Consider the following 21740-nt stretch of genomic DNA (forward strand, 5'->3'; position numbering starts at 1 on the left):
GTATGCAGTCACGATGATCATAAAGGTAAAAAAGGTATCTGGCATCCTCTCGTATGGAATTAACTTATATATATTTTACTAATGAGAATAACTAGACCAACCGATTGATAACTAATCATTGACTCTTACAGAACTTTGTGTTGAAATATATATCGACTGACATCTGCTAGCATTGAAATAAAGGCATCAGCTAAGATACTGTTAGTTTTAATGAAAATCTGGACAGTTTACAAGTATCACCCAGTGTGTGTGTGTGTGTGTGTCTGTGTCTGTGTCTGTGTGTGTGTGTGTGTGTCTGTGTGTGTGTGTGTGTGTCTGTGTATGTTTCGAGCATAAACGCTTGCGCCGGGACTTGGGTTCGCATATACATGAATTTACAGGATGCGAATAATGTCAAGATAGAAGAATTATAATAAAGCAAAAATCCGTCTTTTCTGTTTTGTCTCTAGAATTTATTAAACCATCATTATTCCAGAGGATGAACAGCACGAAGCACGTAAACAAAGAGATCAGGAAATCCCTGTGGTGACCGGCCTGTCAGTAAGTCACTGTTAGCAAGTACTAATTGTTTTGATCGCGTTAACACAACTTGCGACAGGATCAGCTAGGTTCTGAATCGTTGCAAATCGTTCTAGCGAGTAAGATGTAAGTGTAAATAGTTTTTTTTTTTGCTCCACAAACAGTTTTGAAACAAATTATAGCTATCTCTAATTTAAGACGCTATCGGTTTTTGTAACGCATTCCTTTGTTCTGCGACCTTCTGGTTCTGGTATGGTAGCCTAGAATAGCTCAAATGTAGTCCAGCTTTTTACAAAATCGAATTATTACCGTATTTATATGTGTGAAGAGTAAAAAATTATCACTGATATAGCCTTGCAAGTTCACAGGGAGCAATAGTAATCGCTTTATGCTCACCGGGTTCAGCTCAAATGGCAACCTTTTTCAATTTGAAACGGCAGCTTACCATGTAAAATCCTGTTTAGGAACGGTGTAACGACCGCGACCTTTGTTATTGCACTAGCCTGTTTAGCCTATTCTGCTCGTCAGGTTAGGGAGGCCAGTGAACAGCTGGCTACCACCTGGATCGTGTACGAATGAGCTTATAGTATTTTGCCGAGACAAGGAAATAGCAAAGGTGTCGAAACGTCTTCATACAATCTACCCATCTAACATACGAATTTTTGCTAGCGTTTCACTATTCGCCAATTTTGCCATCTGTGTAAACGTATCGACAATTACGCAAGACCTATTTCTGCCACGATGTAAATAAATCAATTACCTTATATGATGTTACCTTATATGATGATTTTCTCTATACTGAAGCGGTGTGCGGTCACACCGAGCATCTACGCTTTCGTAAGGCTTATTTCGGAATAACAGTCGCTCAACACAAGACGTATCGGCGACACGCCTAGCATGACCTGTTGCGGCTGAGCACGGTTCTTAACCTACCTGAGGGATTTCTCGAGGACGAAAAAAGATCTCGTTCCACTCCCTTTATGCGCTAGTTACTAGTCCCCAATCGTTGTCTAGTCTGAGAACACACACCACTATCGCGCACCATGTGTAACTAATACGTTCAGAATAGTCGAACCGACGGTGACCTTGCCATGGCAGACGCGTCCAGGAGCCTTTCGTTCACGTTTTTTTAGGGGGTGATGTGCTGCCGATCGTTGCTTTCCTCTGTTTCAAGTGATGTTTTTCCATCGTTTTGTCACGATTGTAATTGACAGCCGTTCTCTATGTTCGAGAGTCGATCTCTCTCTTTCGTCGTTGCTGATAGTTCTGGCTTGACATATTGGTATCCTTGCCGATACACTATCTGTGCATTGTGCACTATAGCTTAGAAGGTCCACCGGTTGGAATAAAATCGCTTGCCGGCTACTCTTTCCGAAAGAATATTAGGCGATGTTTGTAAGTCGATTGTGAGGATCAGTTAGCTATTGTACTTGGGCACACTTTAGTTCATTTACCTCCGGAGACCGCTGTGGGCAGACACTGGCACACCTATCGAAAGTGGCATATACCGTCACTGGGAGCGGCTTGACATTTCTATGTGGCATACGGACCCGTGCAAGCAGCAACCGACACGATAAAATAACGTCTATTAAGGGATTTCCGTTTACACAACAAGCCCGTTTGGCTAGCGGGGACTGTGGCACTAATGTCTGCTAACTGTAGTAGTGGAGTTCGTAACGATCCTGCTAATCTTACCAGGCTAAGCAAATAGGAAAGGGATTTGTTTAATAAAGGTCACTATGTGGTCACACAGGGGGCAACAAGGCGTTACATACGATCGTCCAATGGCGTAGTACTGAAGTGCGCAGGTTAAACGAGACTGATCAAAATCGTCTCACGAGCTAACGCGCTGGCATCGGTGCTTTAACAGTGAGACTATACAAATAAAAAAAGCTCAATGACTAGCTGAAAAGAATTAGCTAGGACAGACTCTGAAAATTCAAGCTAAAAATCATAAGTGCACTTTTATACTACTGACACTTCTCTTTGGCTGGTCACTGTATAGCCTCTTTGGTGAAAGACACCTCCTTTCAGAACGGGCCCAATACATTAGGGATTATCTGATGCAATACTGGACAGCGGTTTAAAAAAAGCCCAAGCATTTAACGGCGAATGCAATATTCATTGTGTTTTTGCATGATAAAGTATCCGTTATAGAAATTCATTCAACACTGCTCGTACACAGTAGCCATATAAAGGCTTACTTGACTGCTACAATGTTAATTGCGTCACTGACAGAAGCAAAAAATAAGATTAAGAATTATTAAGAAGATTTAATTTACTACTTCGAATTGTCTAGTTCTCGTGATAGCTTAGAGGTTTCGCACAAAAGCTGGCTACACAAACGTCCGCAAACTATTGCAAGATGCTGTAGAAAATTGTTGACTATTGAAAATCGCTTGCCTACATCGACCCCCCCCTCGTTTCATACCTAGATCTTATCATATTCCGGCACACATTCAATGTGGCAGATGTTTCTTTAGTTTGCCCATTTTGCTGGTACAAAATGAACTCAAATCTGACAACTTATATATGGAAAGCATCAGGTTGATGTACTAACTGAGCCCTAAATTTTACTGTTGTACGACTATTTTTTTCTACACGTACTTCCATACATACATACATACATATGTTTGTGCATATGCTGATATAGAACGATGTCAATAACAGCAATTTAAAATCTTTTACTTACATCGTCATACCTGTTGAGTATCAATCGAACGAACCATTGTGACTGATTCTATGTGTATTGTTGCAAGTACACGACCTTAATGATACAGGCGCAAATTTCTAAAGATTATGCACCTCGAGAACTCAACCGATGAGCTCTCGAGGTGTCGAATTCTAACGTGTACATCAATGAGCACATATTCTCTTCTCTTAACTAATATGCTCTGAATGCTCTAACATTAGCCGATTTATAATAGTATATATATATAATATCGCATGACACCGATGATCGTTGTATTCTTACCTATTATTATCATCCCGTATGTCGTTATTTTACTTTGTGCTTTACTGAGATTTTTCCCCTATTAATACTTTCTAGTTTTTTTTTTTCTTAGAATCCTCTTCGTTCTTCCTATAGCTTGGTTTGACAATTTTGCTGCCATAAAATAAACGTTTTCATCGAACTACTAATTGTCTTTTAGACTGCTCGCGCTGTTGCGGTGCGTTACCCGACCAGATTCGTTTACTCTCCGACAACGTTATTATCGATAAACAAGTATATATGTATACATATGTTTTTATAATATAGGATACGGGTTTTAGGTTTTATAGAACCAGCCGATTTTTACACCATATCACGTAAACGATACATCGAAGACATGTGACATTCATCCATATAAAAACTCATGCTTTTTTCATTCTGATTCACTAATGATCCGATTGTTTCATAATGTAACTAGAAGTTTGCACTCTAGCTAAGCTCGGGTAACCTGAACGTAGCTGTAAGATCGGGAAGGCGGCGTTGGCAGGCTCAAAAGGAGGCGTAAAATAAGTTAAAAATTTTCAAGTCAAATAATCCTTCATTCCAGAGCCAGGCAAAATCGTGAGAACGGCCATCTAAATCAAAAAAATTATAGACATTAAGAAGACGAGTTCATTAGCGAGAATAGGGGCTGACCTTAGACTACCTAACAGCTGACTGGGAAAGCGGTACCTTTTCCCGCAGTGAATCCAGAATAAGAAAAAGTGGTTGGTTTCATCTAAAAGTGAGTTACGTGTCAGGAACACCTTCACTGCTAAATACTCACTTTGTTAACTTTACAGAAAGCGTATTTCGTTCCATTACCGTGTGCTCTGAGGATAGCCTTGATGAAGCCGCCGTGAACGATTCCTACATGATAAAGGTATTATCAAACATACAAGACTACCAAGACCTAACACTTTATTATAGCTTGAATGCTTTAAGTTTAAATATATATATAATCGAGAGTTAGAAACAAATCTCTTTAATGGACCACAAATAACCAGCTGGCTCGTAATCACCTTGAGGCTCCGTCATTGCTCTACAGAGCAGTAGGTCGAAGTGTAAGTTGAAGGCCGCGGGACAAAATAACGTTAAACGCACCATGTCAATCTTATGTTAAACCAATAAGTTTTTATCAGATAAGTTTTTTGCAGAGCTAATTACATCTGAACTCATCAATCGTGCCATCACATGATTTAGTGATATAGGTTCCGTATGAGAACAAACAAGGATTGGACACTGAAACCGGTTGTCGGACAGTCGATTACCAATGGGGCCAGGACAAAGCGAGTCCACGCTCGTGTCGACGCACTCAGTTCAAATCGCGCTCAGCTAGAAAATATGAACGTAGCAGTTAAAGTCAATTAAAGACTTTCGGGGGCATTTTTGCGGATGATTTTTTCGCCATCGTTTTCCGTTTGACAAAGGAACAATTCCGGGACAACAGTCCCCATTCTAAGGCCGTGTTGCGTTCACTGAAGAATAAAACTTATCTCATCCGTACATTTGTACAGCCGTGTACTAATAATTACGGTAATATATTGAAATAAAGCGGTTTATTGTGTAAAAGAACTTCAATTGGAAAACAGAAACACGTTAATCTTGTTACTAAATTTGTAAAGAACCAGCGCGGATGATTCGGACAAATAAGATTTTCCCGATGCGACATTTTGTTCTGGTAGTGTTCTTTCGTAGCTGGAAACAACTAAACTCTGCCATTTTCGCATGCAGTTTGACAGTGGGAATTTTTTTTGACCGATAAACGCATCTACAAATGTCAGCTATCGTAGAATACAGAGCCTAACTGCTGTTGGGTTATTGCTACATGATGTACTCAAACTCTCTACATCAAAACGTTTACCACATTATTTTACCCCAGTAGCATACACGCACCGCTTCAGCCGAGTAAGGGGTTTTTCTATGGAGTGCTTTATTTTCACTTCGCTGATAAGACGCTTAACAACAGGAGTTCGAACAATACCCACAATCCTTTTTTAAGCTTATGTTGTATGTAATGGTATGGTAGAGATGCTGTTAGAAGCTAAATCACTTTTTGAACGAGATTGTTCGGTTTTATACATTGACGAACCTGGTTACAGCTCTTATGTTTGTTCTAACAGATAACCCACAGAGTAGCTTTTACGCTCAAACCTATTACAGCTGGGTCAAAAACGCAAGTGGCATAGGCGTCTATCCCCTCTTCCGTCATTCAGTACAGCCATGAACGATCATTCCTTATCCCTCAGTGATCCATACTAAAGTTCACCTCAACAAACAGCAAACATAGGGTCTCTAGCAGTATGCTTACCCTGGGAACACGGAACCGCTGCTTTCCAAAATCTGCACGGGTTGAGGCCTTCAATGTCGTCCTTTACTCCGACGCTCTCACCAGGCCTCCGATGCCTGCATAACAGAACAACTAGTTACACTTGCGATTATCTAGATGGTGTTGCTGTACAAACGGGCCCTATGCAGTGAGTGATAGCGATACGATTATAGGTTTCTATTTATATCAGTACACCCTAAATTATAAAGTGAAACAGTCTACTATATAACTGGCAGGGATTAGAGGTTAGATATTAATTGCAAGTTAACAAAATAAAAAACCAATGACGTAAAACGTTAGGTACCTCGTGGCGTAGTACTTTTCGATTATATACAAGAAAACGATCTCCATTCAAAACATTTATTCTGTTTGGCCCTATTCAGGAAAGCATCTTGAAGGCATGCAAAGTTGTTTGTTCGCAGCGTTTCGCTTTCGAGTTGCCAGCACCAGCTTACTTTTTCTGTCGCGTACCTGCTTCGCAACGATTAGATCTTGGCCAGAGCGCAATGTATACTTTCGACCACCTCGATAGTTCAATCAACGTGTTTTATACAGGTGAAACTCACTGCAAGACTTACAATTTTCCGAGGAAAACTTTGATGTGTAATTCTGAAGAAAAATCTTTTTTTTTTTTCTTCAGAATGACTTCTGCGAACATCGTTTCAACTCAATTTTAATGCTAGCCATCACGGTTACATTGGAAAAGAAGGCGCTGATCCAATGAACGCATTTTTTCACATGTCCTCGATTGGTCCTTAGCGAATATTAGGTGTGGAAAAACTTTGCACAATACGGCTGTGCCTATATAAACGACACGATAATATTCAAGGAACATGGCTCGATTGCATACTGGTGACATAGTAGATTCTCTTATCGGGACGTGTAGTTAATGTGACTTCGCCGAACAACGAAAATAGTCGAAAAGCTTCATTCATAACAGCACCTTATTCGAAATAATTCGTCGTGATCTATGTCTTAACCTACCAATTGTACTCACCGTTAGGCCATTACAATACATCGTTGTCTTATATAAATCACACATCATGCGACCCTGTCACACAGTTCTTTTATTGGCTTGGTTGTTCTTGCAAAAATTCAATAGTTCCCGTAACCAATTGCAATGGCGGGAAATTTAGCTCGTAGACGCCAGCTTTAGCCAGATAATTAGTTTGCTTTGAAATACAGCCGTCTCGTGGTAACAGAGCATAGATTAAAATGGATTGGAGTTGTTTTTAGGTGCAACATAATTGTACGAGGCAAAGCTGCAACATATCACCTAGATCCCCTATAGAAATTCCCATATTTGCCTACCTAGTGATCTTAAAAAATATAGATGAAAGCACTAAACTCGCCATTGGTCGATACCTGCATTTTACACTCGAGTTTGATTGGATTCTACTCAACAGTCTTCCATTGATAATCTTGCTAGGTATCGTTGATTAAACAACAGAAAATAGAACAGGGGAAAACTCATCGGTTGTCTAATTTTCACTGAAACGCATTTTGTTTTATTAATCACCCGCATTGCTTATCGTACTACTGGCATATCAAAGGCCATCCGCCTTAAAACAGGCTCAGAAGTGTCTTTCTCCATATATAACTGTATATACACAAATTCTATATAACGGATAAGTGTAACAGGCAGTAGTGGCGTTCCTATTTTAACTGTATGTACATTATCAGGCAAGATAGGGCTAACACAACCGGATATTATCGCAAACGCGACTGTCCAAGGTGGAGTCCCGAGGCCAAACTAGGCCAGCTGCGTCGTGTAGCGCTGATGCTTTACTTCGCCGGGTAGTTTGTACTGTTTCCTTGCCCACACCGTGTTGTCCTTTCGCGTTCATTTGAGGCGTACGCAGCTGTGTACACAGACATACGTCGATATCATCCTCGAGTCCAGCTTAGAAGGCCACCTCGCCCGGGATGTACTTATCGATGAGCCCCTGGTAGTATGGCATCAGCTCATCGATATTTGGTACATTATCGGTTTTGGTGTAAAGGTCAAATCTGTTGAATTCACGGACCCACTTGAGCATTTCACGGTCCTTGTCAGTCAACAAATAGTCGTAGTCACCGCCTGTAAGAGATAATAAGTAACATTAGAGCCGATAAATTCAAATGTGGGATTTCTTCGCTGATAACATTCCCGCGAGAGATGCCGCAAACGCATAACAATGATGATGAACCCTGTGAGCTTCCCTTGACGAGGGCTTGGCTTGCCAGTTTCTGGGTAAACATTTTCTATAAGCCTAGCTGACTCTTTCATCGCTCAATCACAGTTGAATCAACTAGACTATAAGACTAAACAGTATAGACTTACTAGTGTGGCAAGGGTAAAAGGAGTGGAACCGGATAACGTAGAAGGCTTCTTCGGGCAGAGTGCATCGGGGATGATTTCTGAGAACCATGTGCATGTACTCGTCATGTCCCCACGACATTAGAACGTTTTCCAGACCGCAGTTGCGTTGGTACATGCCCAATGGGGTGTTGTACCTAAAAGACAATAATTCGCGATTTGGCATATTTCGATGTATCTAAGTCGAATAGAGCGACGCCTAGGAGGCGTCACCTTCTAATAACGCTTATAATTGAGAATGATCTTAGTCCAGCGGTAACTTGGGTCATAGATAGACAGGTGCCCTATTCATTTGTTGCTTTGAAGGCAGATATACATCATCTGAAATTCGCTAGCAATGGACAAAATGAGATTCTGCTGGTAATTATTTGGCGTCCTCATCACCGGTTCACCTACCCGGAGTAAGCCGTTTTGTCAAATTTCAGCTAAAGCAGGCAAAAGATATGATATGGTAATATGATCTTATAGACCAATACTATCGCCTTTATAAAATGAATAAACGTACTCTAGCGTTTATCTAGCCGGGGTCATTGCCCTGGAGACAGATACAAAACGACCAAATATCAGACGTAGATACGTCTTCCATCATCGGCTTAACAGTACGGAAGTAGCAAGCACGATTAAAGAGCATGTTATTGACTAACCTTAGCTAGTCTTTATCAGCGATTCTATACTTTGGAAACAAAAGAGATACAATGGATACGAACTTCTCGTTCTCGCTGTCCGGGTTAAGGATAAAAGTAAAGTCCCGGTAGACGATTGACTTCGCAAACTGGCACCCGACTGGGAATGTGTCCCCCACGACCGCCCACTGTGGTTCATCGAAGAACGCCATCACCTTGCCTAATGAATACCACAAAGTAGATAAATGAAGTTACGGGGGTGTTAGAGAAGCGTCAAAACTCTGCGCGTTAAGCGAATCATCGGCGAAAGCAATGAAAACATGTCAGGTACGCTAAGCCAAGGGAAGCGTATTATACTGTTGTAGATTCGTTGAAAAATTCAGTGCAGATTCATAGTGGCCGTTTAGCAAGGCGACTTTTAGATTAACCCAAATTTCAGTTTGAGTATATCTAAGCACAGAGATTGCGATATTTCGCATTAAAATATACTATGTACCAAGGTCGTGAATTAGGCCGGTAAGGTGGAACCAGTCCTGCTCTGGATGCTTAGCGCGGATCTCTTCGGCGGTCTGGAAGGCGTGAACGATGTTCGGCATATCGACGTCGGGATCACTCTCGTCAATTAAATCATTCAGCTTCTCCAGTGCTTTCATAACGGGCATACGGATCTAATGATGAGATAAAATTAGATTTGTGTTTAAATTAGATTTGTGTGCCTTCATATATATATATATATGTACCTCAAATGATACCTGCTTGGGTGAGTATCGATCATTATTATCGAATTCTTCAGAAGAAGTTCTCACGACGCCCAAGTGATCTTTCGGATATGTGCGTGCCACAACAACAAAACCGCATCGCAAAAGTAGTTACCTTATCGAAACGGCCGTATTCCTCACGCTTTTTCATGACAAAATCCACCGTCTGGTACGTGTGCATCTTCAAGTAGGTCTCGAAGACTCGCTTCTGAACCGGATCTTCCTACAGGCAGCAATTGCAAATCAAGGTTTGAAAAATGAAATGATTTGTAGATAGAGCGAAACTTCGAATGGATGAAGTGGAGATATTCGACGTATCCCATAGTGATATTTTGTAGCCGTAACTAGCTAATCCGGCCGTGGAACATCAAGAACTGCTAACGAACGTTTAGCTTACTAAGATAATTAATCTTTTACTGCTACTCTCCAAACTGGATATTGTTTTTTGGAAATAGTGTTTTGTCTGAAACAGGCTTGGTGCTAGAAAGACCTCGTTAAACTATCGAGTAAAATTATTTTATTAAAGAGTATTAGATATTGTCATTGTTTTTAGCGCTGATGCTTCGTCGAATTAGTAGAAATCGACCCCAAAGGCAAATGATGCAAAGACTCAACGTGTGAGCACAGTTACAGGATATTAGGGGACAGAAAGCGAAATACTTTTGGTCTGAAGTCAAATTCATTCGGCCGTTGCTTGGTCACTGGCTCGGGACGAGTAAAGGGAAGAAATCAGATTGAAATGATGTCACAAAATACGGCACTAAAGTTGCTTCAACAACAACGACGCCATTTGCGACGCCTCGGTAAAAACACCGTTCAGCGGCAAAGAGCTAAGAAATATCATAGTATTATAAGTCAATTTATTGCTTTGCTCGTCGACGAACGAGAAACTTACAGTGTTGATTGTGTATTTCCTGTATTGATTCGGGTTGACATCGGGCCGGTATTGCAATGAGGGATCAATATGATACAGCAGCTGCGGCTGCTCCATGGCTTGTGGGAAGCCCATACTGAAACTGCCAACATGAAGAACGTACAAAATAATTACAGTTTAATTGTCGGCAATTAGTCGCATCTTATAGAAAGCACATTCTTATTCAACTCAATTTCAGCATTTAAAAATTAGATCGCTGGAAAAATTTCGACGTTAGACGATCTAAATTTTTTGACTTTTTAATATCAAACCAAACCCTACCGCTCTAGACAAATGTGATCACCACTTTTACTGCAATGACCCATAAGAAAGTTCGAATCATCGCCTTCGGGTTATGTATTGGTACGCTTTGCCTCTCCCTGGTACGTATTACCAGGGAGAGGCAAAGCGAATTAATTTCTACAGACCCTGCAGACGTATAATCCAAATAGCTCATTCGAAAAAACGCACTACGTATTTCCGGAGTCACAAAACCCAATCGCTCTAACACGTCAATGTTTTCAACGAAATATTCGCGCTTACCTCAGTTTGTAGAACTTAGCTCAAGAAACCTATGAATGTCCTGTCAACCTCACGTGGTTTCGGCAACCCACTAGGTGTTATGGGTCAACTAGTTTCGCTCAACAAGTCGTAAGCTCGAGTTCACTATTTCGACTGTTGATTTGCTGATCGGCTGTGCGCGGTCTAAATAGTCAGGTTGCCCCGCGCACTCTCGACGGACATGGAGAGGATCTCACCAAACCCTCCGGAGGTGCGACGGGTTGTGGAAAGAGCGAGCTATTCCTTGGGATCCAGTAGCCTGCCGGCTCGAGACAAGCGACAAAATAGGGGAGCCAAGCCAAAAACGCAATTCCCCTGGGCGAGAAGGAGCGTAAGCAATGGGCGGCCACAGGGCAAGCACCGTGTTGGCTCGCAGTCATTCCCTGCCTCCGTGGGCGGCCAAGGTGAAAAGAATCAAGCGCCGTTGCCCGTCAAAGGGAAGTAAACCATATGAATACGCATGTCGAGTCGCATAATTCCGTACAATACGAGATGACGAAAAGAAATGAATTGACCTTACGAAAAAGACGTCAGCAAGCAATGATACACAAATACGCAAAAGGGAAAACTAAATAAACAACTAATTAACTGCATATCGGTAGCGAGCATTCTGCTTATCGTCACGCTTTTCCGTGTCGTACAGATAAGATAGGCACAACTTTAGCCCGCTTAACTGTTACATTAGCGAATAATGAATTGTGCCTATCAATCGTTAGGGTATAGGGCGCATATATCGCGAGTTTTTCTCAGCTGTATTGGGCAGAAATTCAGCAAAAATCTCAATTTCCGTCTATTGTAGCTGCGTGTTCAATAATGTCGGCACCTGTTCTGCTACCGAACGGGAAAAGCCAATTTCGACAGTAGAAAAGCACTAAGAGTGGATAGAGGCTGACAGATTTTTTGTTACTGCACGCTCCTTTTTGACAATCACAATTTAGAAACGGACACAAAAAATAGTGGAGAATTCTATTAACGCAAACACATCTAATTGCTTTATAATAGTATGTAACATTTATATTCATATTGATTAACGGATATAAATACGTCTCTGCATTAATCTGCCAATAACATATACTCCACAACAAGCGCACTCGAATAAAGAAGACACCAATAAACTCTATCCAATATAATTTCTATATAAGTAACGCAATTTCCAATCTTCAATGAGAAGCGCCCTCCGTTGCGCCACCGCAGATACTTACACCCCCACATCTATCTCAAATGCAGCTGTGATTGATAAACAGTATTCATCACCATAGCGTCATATCGTCCAATTGAATATCATGATTTTCATTTTTGCCGTTTAGTTCGCGAGGCTTGCCCTTTCCTTCTTTTTGCTGTTTTCTCCTCTACCTCTCTCTCTAACTGAGTCCGCCTTCGTTGTAAAATGGCCAGCTCGACTCCTAACGCATTCGGGTGAAGAGGTCACTTAGCCTCACCAACTGAAGAGATCTCTTCAGTCACGGAACGTTTGCTAAAGTTAGCAGGCTAGCTAGCCAGCCAGACTGTATCTAGGCAAGGTGACGGGACCACCATTGGCCAGAGCAGGAAACAAGAGATCTCTTCAGCGACGAAGACGTCTACGGCGGCTAGTTGCTACCCACTCCTGGCTCTACGTCCACTATAGGTGTTGCGTTGTTTCAAGAGATCTCTTCAGAGGGCCTTGTTGTCCGCGTATGGACAACGTCTGGATTTCTCGCGCGGCGCCCGTGTGGAGGAACACTTGTCACTGCCGATGTCATCATCCACCACGAGCACAGCCGTGGTGTCATGGAGGATATCGAAGATCAGTCCCAGGCTACAAATCGACCGGACCTTCACAAGAGATCTCTTCTGAACCTGAAGAGATCTCTTAGAAATCGCTATGGCAAACAATACGTCAATATGTCGTTCGATTCGATGTTAACTGACGCTAGCTGACTGTTTTGCGTGTTGTTGGCGGCTGGTGTCGCGACGATTTCCTATTGATTCTGACAGTAACCCACCGTCACGTAGTCAGTCTGCAGGCTCCAGCTAGCAGATGTGAAATCTGCATACCAACAAATATTTTATCTGCCATTCGATACGAACCGCCGTCACCATATCGAACAAATTGCTAGCGCATATCTGTAGTTGAATAAATGTTATGGTTATGTTTGCAAACTCGATTCCAGGCACCATCCGGCTAAGTTACGTCTGCCTACTGCTAGACGCGCCAGTTTCTACTAGCTTTTCAAGGTGAATAATTTTGTCCTGCTCAAAAACGGCTAGCAAAATAAAACCTTTTGCTAAAAATAACAATTTATTATTTCATTGGAGAATGGTTTATGAGTACACAAACATCGGGCAATAATAATGATGCTATGTTTAATAACCATACGTCACTGCCTAGGCTGTTAATCATTATGTGAAGATATTAAGTATATACTGGACACGGCACCATGATTGAAACAAGCTCTGGGGGTCTGTCGGTCGTAACAAGTGGATGTTTGCTTGCCGTTCTTGGTGCTCAAAGAGAACTAGTTTTTCTACGACTGAACAACAAATATCCCATGGCGAATGACGATGCGCTGTTATCAGAATTTGGACGAAAATCGCCTATTAATCTATATCTTTGCGCTGAGCGAACTTCTACGAAGATACAATTTTTTGCTCAAAATCGACAGTCTACGTGATTGTCAAGTTTCATGCAGCTTCAAATAAGCAAAATTTAAAAAACCCGAGGCCAACCGGAAGCTTATTTTTTTTGAAGAGGGTTTTAGGTTTAAAGGGCTCAAGTTTATTAAAATGGTACAAACAACCATTCATTTTCGGATTCTTCGTACGAATGATTTGCCAGTTGAGTGGTCCCGATAAGTATTAATAGTTGATTTTTCAGAAACCTTTTGGTCTTTGCATTTCTTGAAATCGTGTTTGCTATCAGCCTAAAATTGAGTTTTCCCTATAAGGGACATCTTAACGAGCTTAAGCCTACCAATGTTGTTTGACGCTCGATTACTATTAAGAAATTATCTGTGAATTAAGGAAGGAATACTCTGAAAGTGATTGGTAAGCAATTAGGTCCCGAATCGAAATTGTCATTGAGGTGAAGGGATACATTGAATCTAGATGACCGTCATGAATCACTCTCCTGCTATACATAAGAACGTTGTTGAAAGATCTGTTTTTATTTAACTACAATCTTAGAAACAAGGCGTAAGACAGAGCCCCAATTAAGATACCGTACCCTGCAGCCGTAAACGCAGCTAAAAAATAGTCTTCCTATTATTAGGCAAACGAAAACTAGTCAATAATTTCTATCATATTTTTTGTATTTTCAGCTATATTATGGGTCATCAAAATAGCTCTAAACAACAGTTACTGTACCGGTCCACAAATACTAAAAAATTCATGAAAATAATCGTCATTGAACCATCGATGTATATATAATTTTATAATACTTTTTGTATTTTTAGTTATGGTCATTTCTGCGCCGTTTCATAGTATTACGGTGATATTGTCAGAATAGAAGAAATTATGGTTTGTTCCAGTTTGTTAAGAGAAAAATTGTGCTGGTTGTGGGCGTTCCCTCTCTACGTTCTGAATTATCTCACTAGTTCCTTATTTTATTACTATTTAATATAAATATCCCACTTGTAAACTGAGTAATTACGCTGAAAAGCCTTATTTTTTTTAAACAGGATATTTATTTCATAAATTGATTATAACGTTTCGGCGGTGTGCGTTGAGCCGCAAGGGCTGTGAATGCAAAGGTAAAATGACAGACCTTAATTTCATCTGTATTCGGATAAAAAATGCTATTTAGCTAACTTCGTAAGAACAATCGGAGTAGAACAAAGAATTAATTGATACTTTTATTTAAAAGGAAGTCATCAGAAATAATAAAATCTTTCGTTTTACTTATAGCGAGCTATCGTACAGATATCCCGACCGTAAATAAATCCAAATGTAAATAGACGAGCAAAAATGTCGCTATGTACTAATACTAACTACCAAAGAAGCTTAGCGAACCGAAAAATTTTTCCCTAGTTTTGAAATCTGCCACCAGAAATTTATCCAACTGAGGCTTTAGATTAAGTTTCTTTTATGTCCACATTTATGTGAATATAAAGATAATGGAGATAGCAGATGCTGAACTGAGATCTGGATAAACTTCGCAATATGAATGTCATAACCTTAATTGCTAAAAAAAATTGTCGTTTGCGAAAATTAACCTATTCCCTTAAAATTGAGAGTTGGGTAGTAGCCTAGGTACGCTACCTAATGCGGCTGATAGAGGACACTAAATCATGCATGAGAAATAGACTTCTTCTATGATCAGATAATATAATGAAATTGGATTTGCTCCAAAGGTAAGATTGAAATCTGCATCGAAGTCTCACTCAAAATTATTTATTCTAAAGACAGCGACGATAGAGATTTGATTGTCTCTATTGTAATTACAGAACGGTGACTTTCATAGACAACGGTGGGAACTTCTATAGCATCTGTACGGCAAAGGTTTCTTTAAACCCAGAATTACAGGTAAACAGCCACGTGTGAAAACGGCATATTGATCTAGCTAAGAAAAACCTATGCATACATCACCTTCCACTTCAGATCCGCTCGCTATGGCAGTGATGCCAAATAGTAACGAACCGAGGAGCTTGCTGGTAAAATGCATGCCAAATGGAACATCGAAACGGATTTGACGGAAGGCGTACACCACGACAGAATAAAATTGCGCGACCGAAACGGAGCTACTATTTTTTGAGCATACGGAAACTACTTGAAATAGACCCTGACCGAAAGAGTCTGGAACCAGGACAGGCATCCTTAACTTTTATCATGCATGCAAATTTTAGCATGATACCTACCAAAAACTTTTTGTAAACAAGGATATATGCCCCTCCTCCCGCGATTCTGCCTTAACGAAAGAAATATCATCAATGATTAGCTGTCGTTTTCCCTATTTAAAATCCCGTTGTATACCTAGACAGAAAATGGATGCCACTTCCACGTATTGCGCTCGCAAGCTCTATTTTGACTGGAGCAAATTTCAAACGATCATAACTTTATGCCAGCGCCTGTGAGCGCGTAAACAATGGCCATTGTCCAGCTTCTGTGTTGGCGTCGCCATGCAAAGGTCGTGATGTCAAGATCGCGTTAAAGGAACCCGTTTTATCCAGATCACTGATTCGATCCGGCGAAACAAAAAAGCTTTCATGTTGTTGCAAAAATATTGACGTGGAACTGATTGAAAACGCGTGTACCTAAATTAAAAGCATACGTCCTTGACGTGTCATCGATTTTTGTTGAGCATATATGTTGTATATAATACAACGCTTTACTCTTGATTTGCACAGTTGTAAGAAATACGATGGTTGCCCATTATACCTCTGCTATCGCTTGTATAATTAATTTTGAATTCATCCATATTCTCCATTTAATTAATAATACGCAATATAAATTGATAAATTTTCAATTTGGAACTTTGATTCTCGCCTCTTGTACTTCATGCCTTTTGCCCTCATGTTTTATCAACCCTTTGAGTTTCTGCGACTTGTGTCCCGTTATGGTACATATGCCGCCTTGAATAGTGACAAAAAGTTCTTTTTTCAAATTCGTGCGCCCGCGAATATCATCCCCATACGCAGACTTTTTGCCCACTTTTCTATTTACATATGAACCGTAATTGGTACTTGTACTAAAGATCTGCTCCACCTAAACCCAACACTGAAATGCTAACGTTCAGTTGGAAAGGACATAAGTTTACAATTAGCGAAAATGGAGTACGAAAAAAGTAGATGCCTCAGTTGAAGTAACTTAGACTTAACGTAAACTTAGCTTTTTTTCTCAACTCTACGTCTTTTTCGATTGCAAGTTTCCTATATTCAGTGCATGAACCGTCGCGTCTCTAATTTAACCTTCACAAATATGAAGTACCTAGTGGATGGCGTCCTTATGAGCATACTACCAATGCAATTTCAGTGCGAAATCATATAGAATGTATTATTCTGTTGTCATAAGAGACAAATTTATCGCTCACAGCGATAAATAAATAAATTATGAAGATAATAATAATAATAAATACGAGTTTAAATCGTGCAATGTATAATTTTTTTTATTTATTTTTTCAAGTATCACCAAACTATGTTTTCGTTAGTTTTTAGGTGATGGAGAAAAAATTTTAAATAAGAAAACGTTAGCCCGACAAATTAAGTTATTTCACAGTGGCGTATGTGGCTGTATTTTATGCACCAGTTCATCCCGTAAGCGGCAAACGTGACATCCATATGCACGTTCTTCACGCCAAATTCATACTTAAAAAATCCTACATTCAAATTGCCGTAACTCAATTTTTCCACAAGTGCATAAGCATATTATCTCAGACTATAGGGTATTTAATATGAAAATAGATAAATCGTAGTCTAATTACTTTTAGCAAATGGACTGTATTTAAGGGTGTTGTAACGAAGTCGTTTTCTTCGTTACAATTTAGCTTTCCTTTTTTTCTAGGGGGCAAATCTGGCGACGATATAATCCACGGGTGAATTAACTAGATGAAGTTAACTAGGCAACGCAGATGAGTTGAACAATTGAAAATGAGATAGTTTTTGGAGACTTAGTGAAGCATGTATCATACAACAAACTTTGCGTAATGGCATTTATTGGAAAGTTATGTTTTGGTGCTACAATTATACCTAAGTACTTGAACCTAAGTATTTCGAGTTTCACGGCCGGCACCGCCATTAGACGTTCGGCCAGACGGCTGGTTCTTAGCACGGAACGAAATGTGTCTATGATCGGCTTCAAACAAACCACCACGTCTCTTTAAGCTCAGTAAGAAAGTACGCTACCCATCAAGCCATCACTGGGACGGGGTTATAAGACTGTCGTATGGTTCTGATTAAAAGCAAACCATTAGAGGAATAAGGGCCCCAAATTGATGAACTCCAGAATCAGACTGTGAACCGTGATTTCAAGCACGAAACTGACCAAACTGCATAGAATCTTGTGCACGTAATCCCTTTATCTATTTGCTTTACGATCTCTTTTTTTAAATACGTTTCAAATATTAAAATAAGCACAATTAAGGTTTCTACTTTTATTCACAAGAAAGCACCGGTCATCAAATTTCTGTATGAAACGAGCGATTGTCAGTCGCCCAGCTTACATGAAGCCTGGTTAGGTATGGTTACCCATTCCCTTTACTTCAAATCTATATAGGATAGTTTTACATTCTATTGTATAAAAATTGGCATTCTTTTTTAGCCGGATTATATTTGATGGATTATCCAATGTCGTACTTAACTCTGGTTTGGCCATCTAAATATGTCTTTTTGCCTTCTGCCTCTAAAATATTTGAGGGAATGCAGTCTTCGACAAATAATCAAAGCTTCACTGCACCATCTTCTAGCCTGTTTGACTATCTCGCCATTATAATGACTGCAAACTGAAAAATTTGCGGTGATCTAGATTCGAACCTGGACATAGGCACGCTCCATGCTCAAAGTGCGTCATCTGAAACAACATCTAAGGGTTTGAATAGGCCATGTTAAACTTGTCAAAGTATTGATGTTAAACTTTTTTTCTCGCTATGTTTTATGGCTTAAGCGTGCTTAAACGGTCCTTGAAAAATATATATTTTAGATGGGAGACAAGAAGTGCTTAGCACGACAATATTTGGTGGGTCAATCGCATGCATTTGCGCGAAAGCCTGTGTCCGAAAAAAAAAAAACTATTTTAAAAGAAAATTCGGAACATTTGAAATTACCGGTACGTATTTTAACGTTCCTAAAATCCCAGGCAAGAAATAGGAGACTGCTAATGAATTTATGGGACATGCGCAGATCTTTCATTTGTTTAGCCTAAATGACAACATTCTATTGCAGTTTCGGGCAGTCGGATTTACAATCTCTATAGTCCTATGATACTAACGGTTACTGTAATCATTCAAATGATTTTATTGCCTACCTTGTAAGATGCCTATAACGTAGTAATTTGCGTTGTTGCTGTTGCTGTTGCTGTTATAACATATGTGAAGCGAAAACGGTCCAGCTGTGCAAACATTTTCTCAAGAGTTTACCTCGCCCTGTACATAGAGTATTTGTGATATAATAGTGCATGCATGTGTTCAAGAACTTAACTACCAGGATCCTATAAGCGAATATGCAAATTTTTCGATTTAAATTTTCTTCAATTATAGTGTACCTTGCAAATAATCCCTAACTAGTACAATACATTGGCTTCTTTACTAACGGCACCCCAAAGATAGGTTTTTTGCTGTGCAACTAGAAAAAGTCATATGAAATATGGTTGACACCCGGATGAAAACATAGTTTGCGCTTTTGTTGACCACTTGCAGCAACTCTGACGCAAGAAAATCGACTAAGCCGGCCTGTCGAGACGTTTCATTTTTATTTTTGGCTGCGCGAATATCAAGTTGCAGGCTGCTGGTCATGTTTGAAACATCATTCGTCCTTGTGTGACACTTCGTAAGAGTAGTGGCCTTTTTTGATAGCGGGAGGTTTGCTGCGCTAGAGAATGTGATTGGCTATTAGAAAAGATAACCGCGGGAATCTAAACATGAGATAGATGTGCTGATGCCCAGATAGGACAGATAACTGTGTTGAGACTGTGTTATCGAAGAAGATACGCTTGTCACCCCCCTAGGCGCGCAGTTTCAAACATCGACAGAATAACAGGCAGACGGTCATGCAGTCAGCGGATACATAAGGTTGCCAGTACGCTCGAATATGCATCAGCCGACGGCAACAAGATAACAAATTATCTAGCCTTTTTGCGCAACTTAGCTAATGGTTAATGCATATTGGTGGTTCAGCATAAAATCGCTGAGTAAGGTGCTAACTGTTCTAAAATTTCAGCAAACGAATACGATCAAGTTCTGTCTATTCACTGTTGTATCAATCGTACGCTAATGGGCCTTACGTGACACGATAAATTTATGTACAGCATTTAATAAGCAAGTACATTTGCAACTAAACATGTGCTAAATAATGGTATAAAGCCTGTAGTAGTAACTAATGGCTAGAACGAGTATAATCAATTTAGAGGAAAAAGTGCATTGAGTGGTACTTGTGTGATTTGCGTGAGATTGACAAAGAACACAAGTGTCGTAATTCTATGAGTGATTGCGAAGTTCAGTGGGTTTCCATGGTGTCCCCTCGTAAACGAAAAAAAAAAAGTTGTTTTCCTCTGTCTGCTAATAAATGTCTAGGTACTAAGGTGCGCTTCCGCCAGACAGCGAGAAAAGCTCTAGAAGAAAGAAGGGGGCTTTAAGGGGCGGTAAACCTTGCCTAAAATCCCAATAATTGTTGACCGCAAGGCAAGAGGCAGGAACCGTTTGTAGTGAAGCCACTAGGTAGAATACTTAACTTAGAGAAAAAAAAAAAGCTTGATTTCTCTGATATACTAATGGACAATTGCAGAGAATATATGTAAATACATTCAAAATATCCTGGCAACAAAAACCTCGCTGAGTTAAGCCTCAATTAAAATAAGCTATACAGAATTTGTCGAAAGCTTTAAGAGGGCGTTCAAGTTATATACTGAATATGTTTGTATCCCGGAGCTCGATCTCGAAGCTACTGATTGATTTTTTTCACTCGCCACGCACACTAAGGTAAAGCTAATATAATTTCGGTCAGCATGCGTGCGGAACATTCAACGTGTAGCGGGTGCGATTCCTACGCTGTTTTGGTAATTATGTACAACTAAAGCCCAGTAACGTATTTTCTCCGTTCTTTAAACAACAGAGAAATGGCAGCTGAGTGTCCGGATGAAGCATTGTTTGTGGATAATCTAAACATCTACGTCGAATCTTGTATAGCAGCGTTGAGGGACTTTAGCAAACGCGGATACGGATTTTATGCGTGCGGCATGCAGTTCGTAACAATAAATTGTCATGCAGGCCCGAAAGTTACCTCACCTCACCTAGATATTAGAATTAGCTCCATCTTGCGCGCCAAAGTCACCTCGTTGTCGATGAATGTTTCCTCCATGGCTTTGCGCAGCGACCTGAATATCCTCTAGACAATCATGCTGCCTTTAATTGGGTAAATCTCTGGATGCTTTAGAACCTTCTCAGAGCAGTCGCACCGACGTAGCTTGTAGAGTTCCAGTGCCGTCTGGAGAACAGACTAATCAAATCTGGACGACCACTTTTTTCGAAAGCAGGGACGTAGTCGTGAAAGCCGATGACGGAGTCCGAACTCAAGCGCTGGTAAAATGGATTGCTTTGTTTCTCACAATGCCGAATCCCATTGAACGGCGGTTCTGGAGGATTTCATGATGGATGACCCCAAAACGAAATTTCCATAACCGGTGATACACAGCCGTGATCCTAGCTTCATTATTATGTTGCCTGAGGACTATACGCCCTCATCCATGCTCTGTCGGAGACGTAATGAACGGATACGCTCGGCAAATTGATCCAAAAAGGTGTCCAGCTACCGCGGGAAAGGAGGCGATGGAAAGAAGGATTCCGCCAATGAGCCATGCGGTGTATGGCCTCAACTTGGTAAACAGTTTTGGGTTCTAGAACAGCGTTAAAGAATCTCGAAGGGTCTAGAACCTCAATAAAGAAACATAACTAGAATGCATCCCAAGTGAAATCACTTAGCTAATCACTATGAGATTAGCCTAAATAAACCAATAAAATTTCATTTGATTTCTATTAATTGTACTAATTCGACACTCCGTGTATGCGGGTAGAAAAAATTAAAA

At 40.4% G+C, this 21740-nt stretch overlaps 2 protein-coding genes across 7 annotated transcripts in view; both read right to left on the reverse strand.

The window, feature by feature from the left end:
- Positions 1–7157, reverse strand: part of LOC111263112 (N-acetylglucosamine-6-phosphate deacetylase) — a 15654-nt gene extending 8497 nt beyond the window's left edge. Inside the window, exons 1-2 of one of the 4 annotated variants that reach the window (XM_086969454.1) lie at positions 6817–7157; positions 5802–5896 (exon numbers count right to left, since the gene is read on the reverse strand). The gene's annotated coding sequence lies outside the window, so the exon portion shown is untranslated. Of the gene's footprint in view, positions 1–1452; positions 2154–5801; positions 5897–6274 lie in introns of those variants that run through there. The other 3 variants (XM_022837928.2, XM_022837927.2, XM_022837925.2) reach the window with 3 other exon arrangements.
- A 139-nt stretch (positions 7158–7296) lies between these two features.
- On the reverse strand, positions 7297–21403 carry Miox (Myo-inositol oxygenase). 3 transcript variants are annotated; one of them, XM_022837930.2, is made up of 7 exons: positions 20949–21403; positions 10455–10575; positions 9675–9782; positions 9298–9469; positions 8886–9021; positions 8143–8315; positions 7297–7899 (listed from the first exon to the last, which is right to left on the reverse strand). In XM_022837930.2, the coding sequence occupies exons 1-7, from the start codon at positions 21014–21016 to the stop codon at positions 7724–7726; spliced, it is 954 nt and encodes a 317-aa protein (XP_022693665.1). In that variant the 5' UTR covers positions 21017–21403; the 3' UTR covers positions 7297–7723. The 3 variants fall into 3 exon arrangements, with proteins under 3 accessions (XP_022693665.1, XP_022693667.1, XP_022693666.1); XM_022837932.2 differs by having other exon boundaries at positions 20944–20965; XM_022837931.2 differs by lacking the exon at positions 20949–21403 and adding an exon at positions 11016–11236.
- Between the last annotated feature and the right edge of the window lie 337 nt (positions 21404–21740).

The sequence above is a fragment of the Varroa jacobsoni genome, unplaced genomic scaffold, assembly GCF_002532875.2.
Source record: "Varroa jacobsoni isolate VJ856 unplaced genomic scaffold, vjacob_1.0 scaffold_734, whole genome shotgun sequence".
Lineage (NCBI taxonomy): Eukaryota > Metazoa > Arthropoda > Arachnida > Mesostigmata > Varroidae > Varroa > Varroa jacobsoni.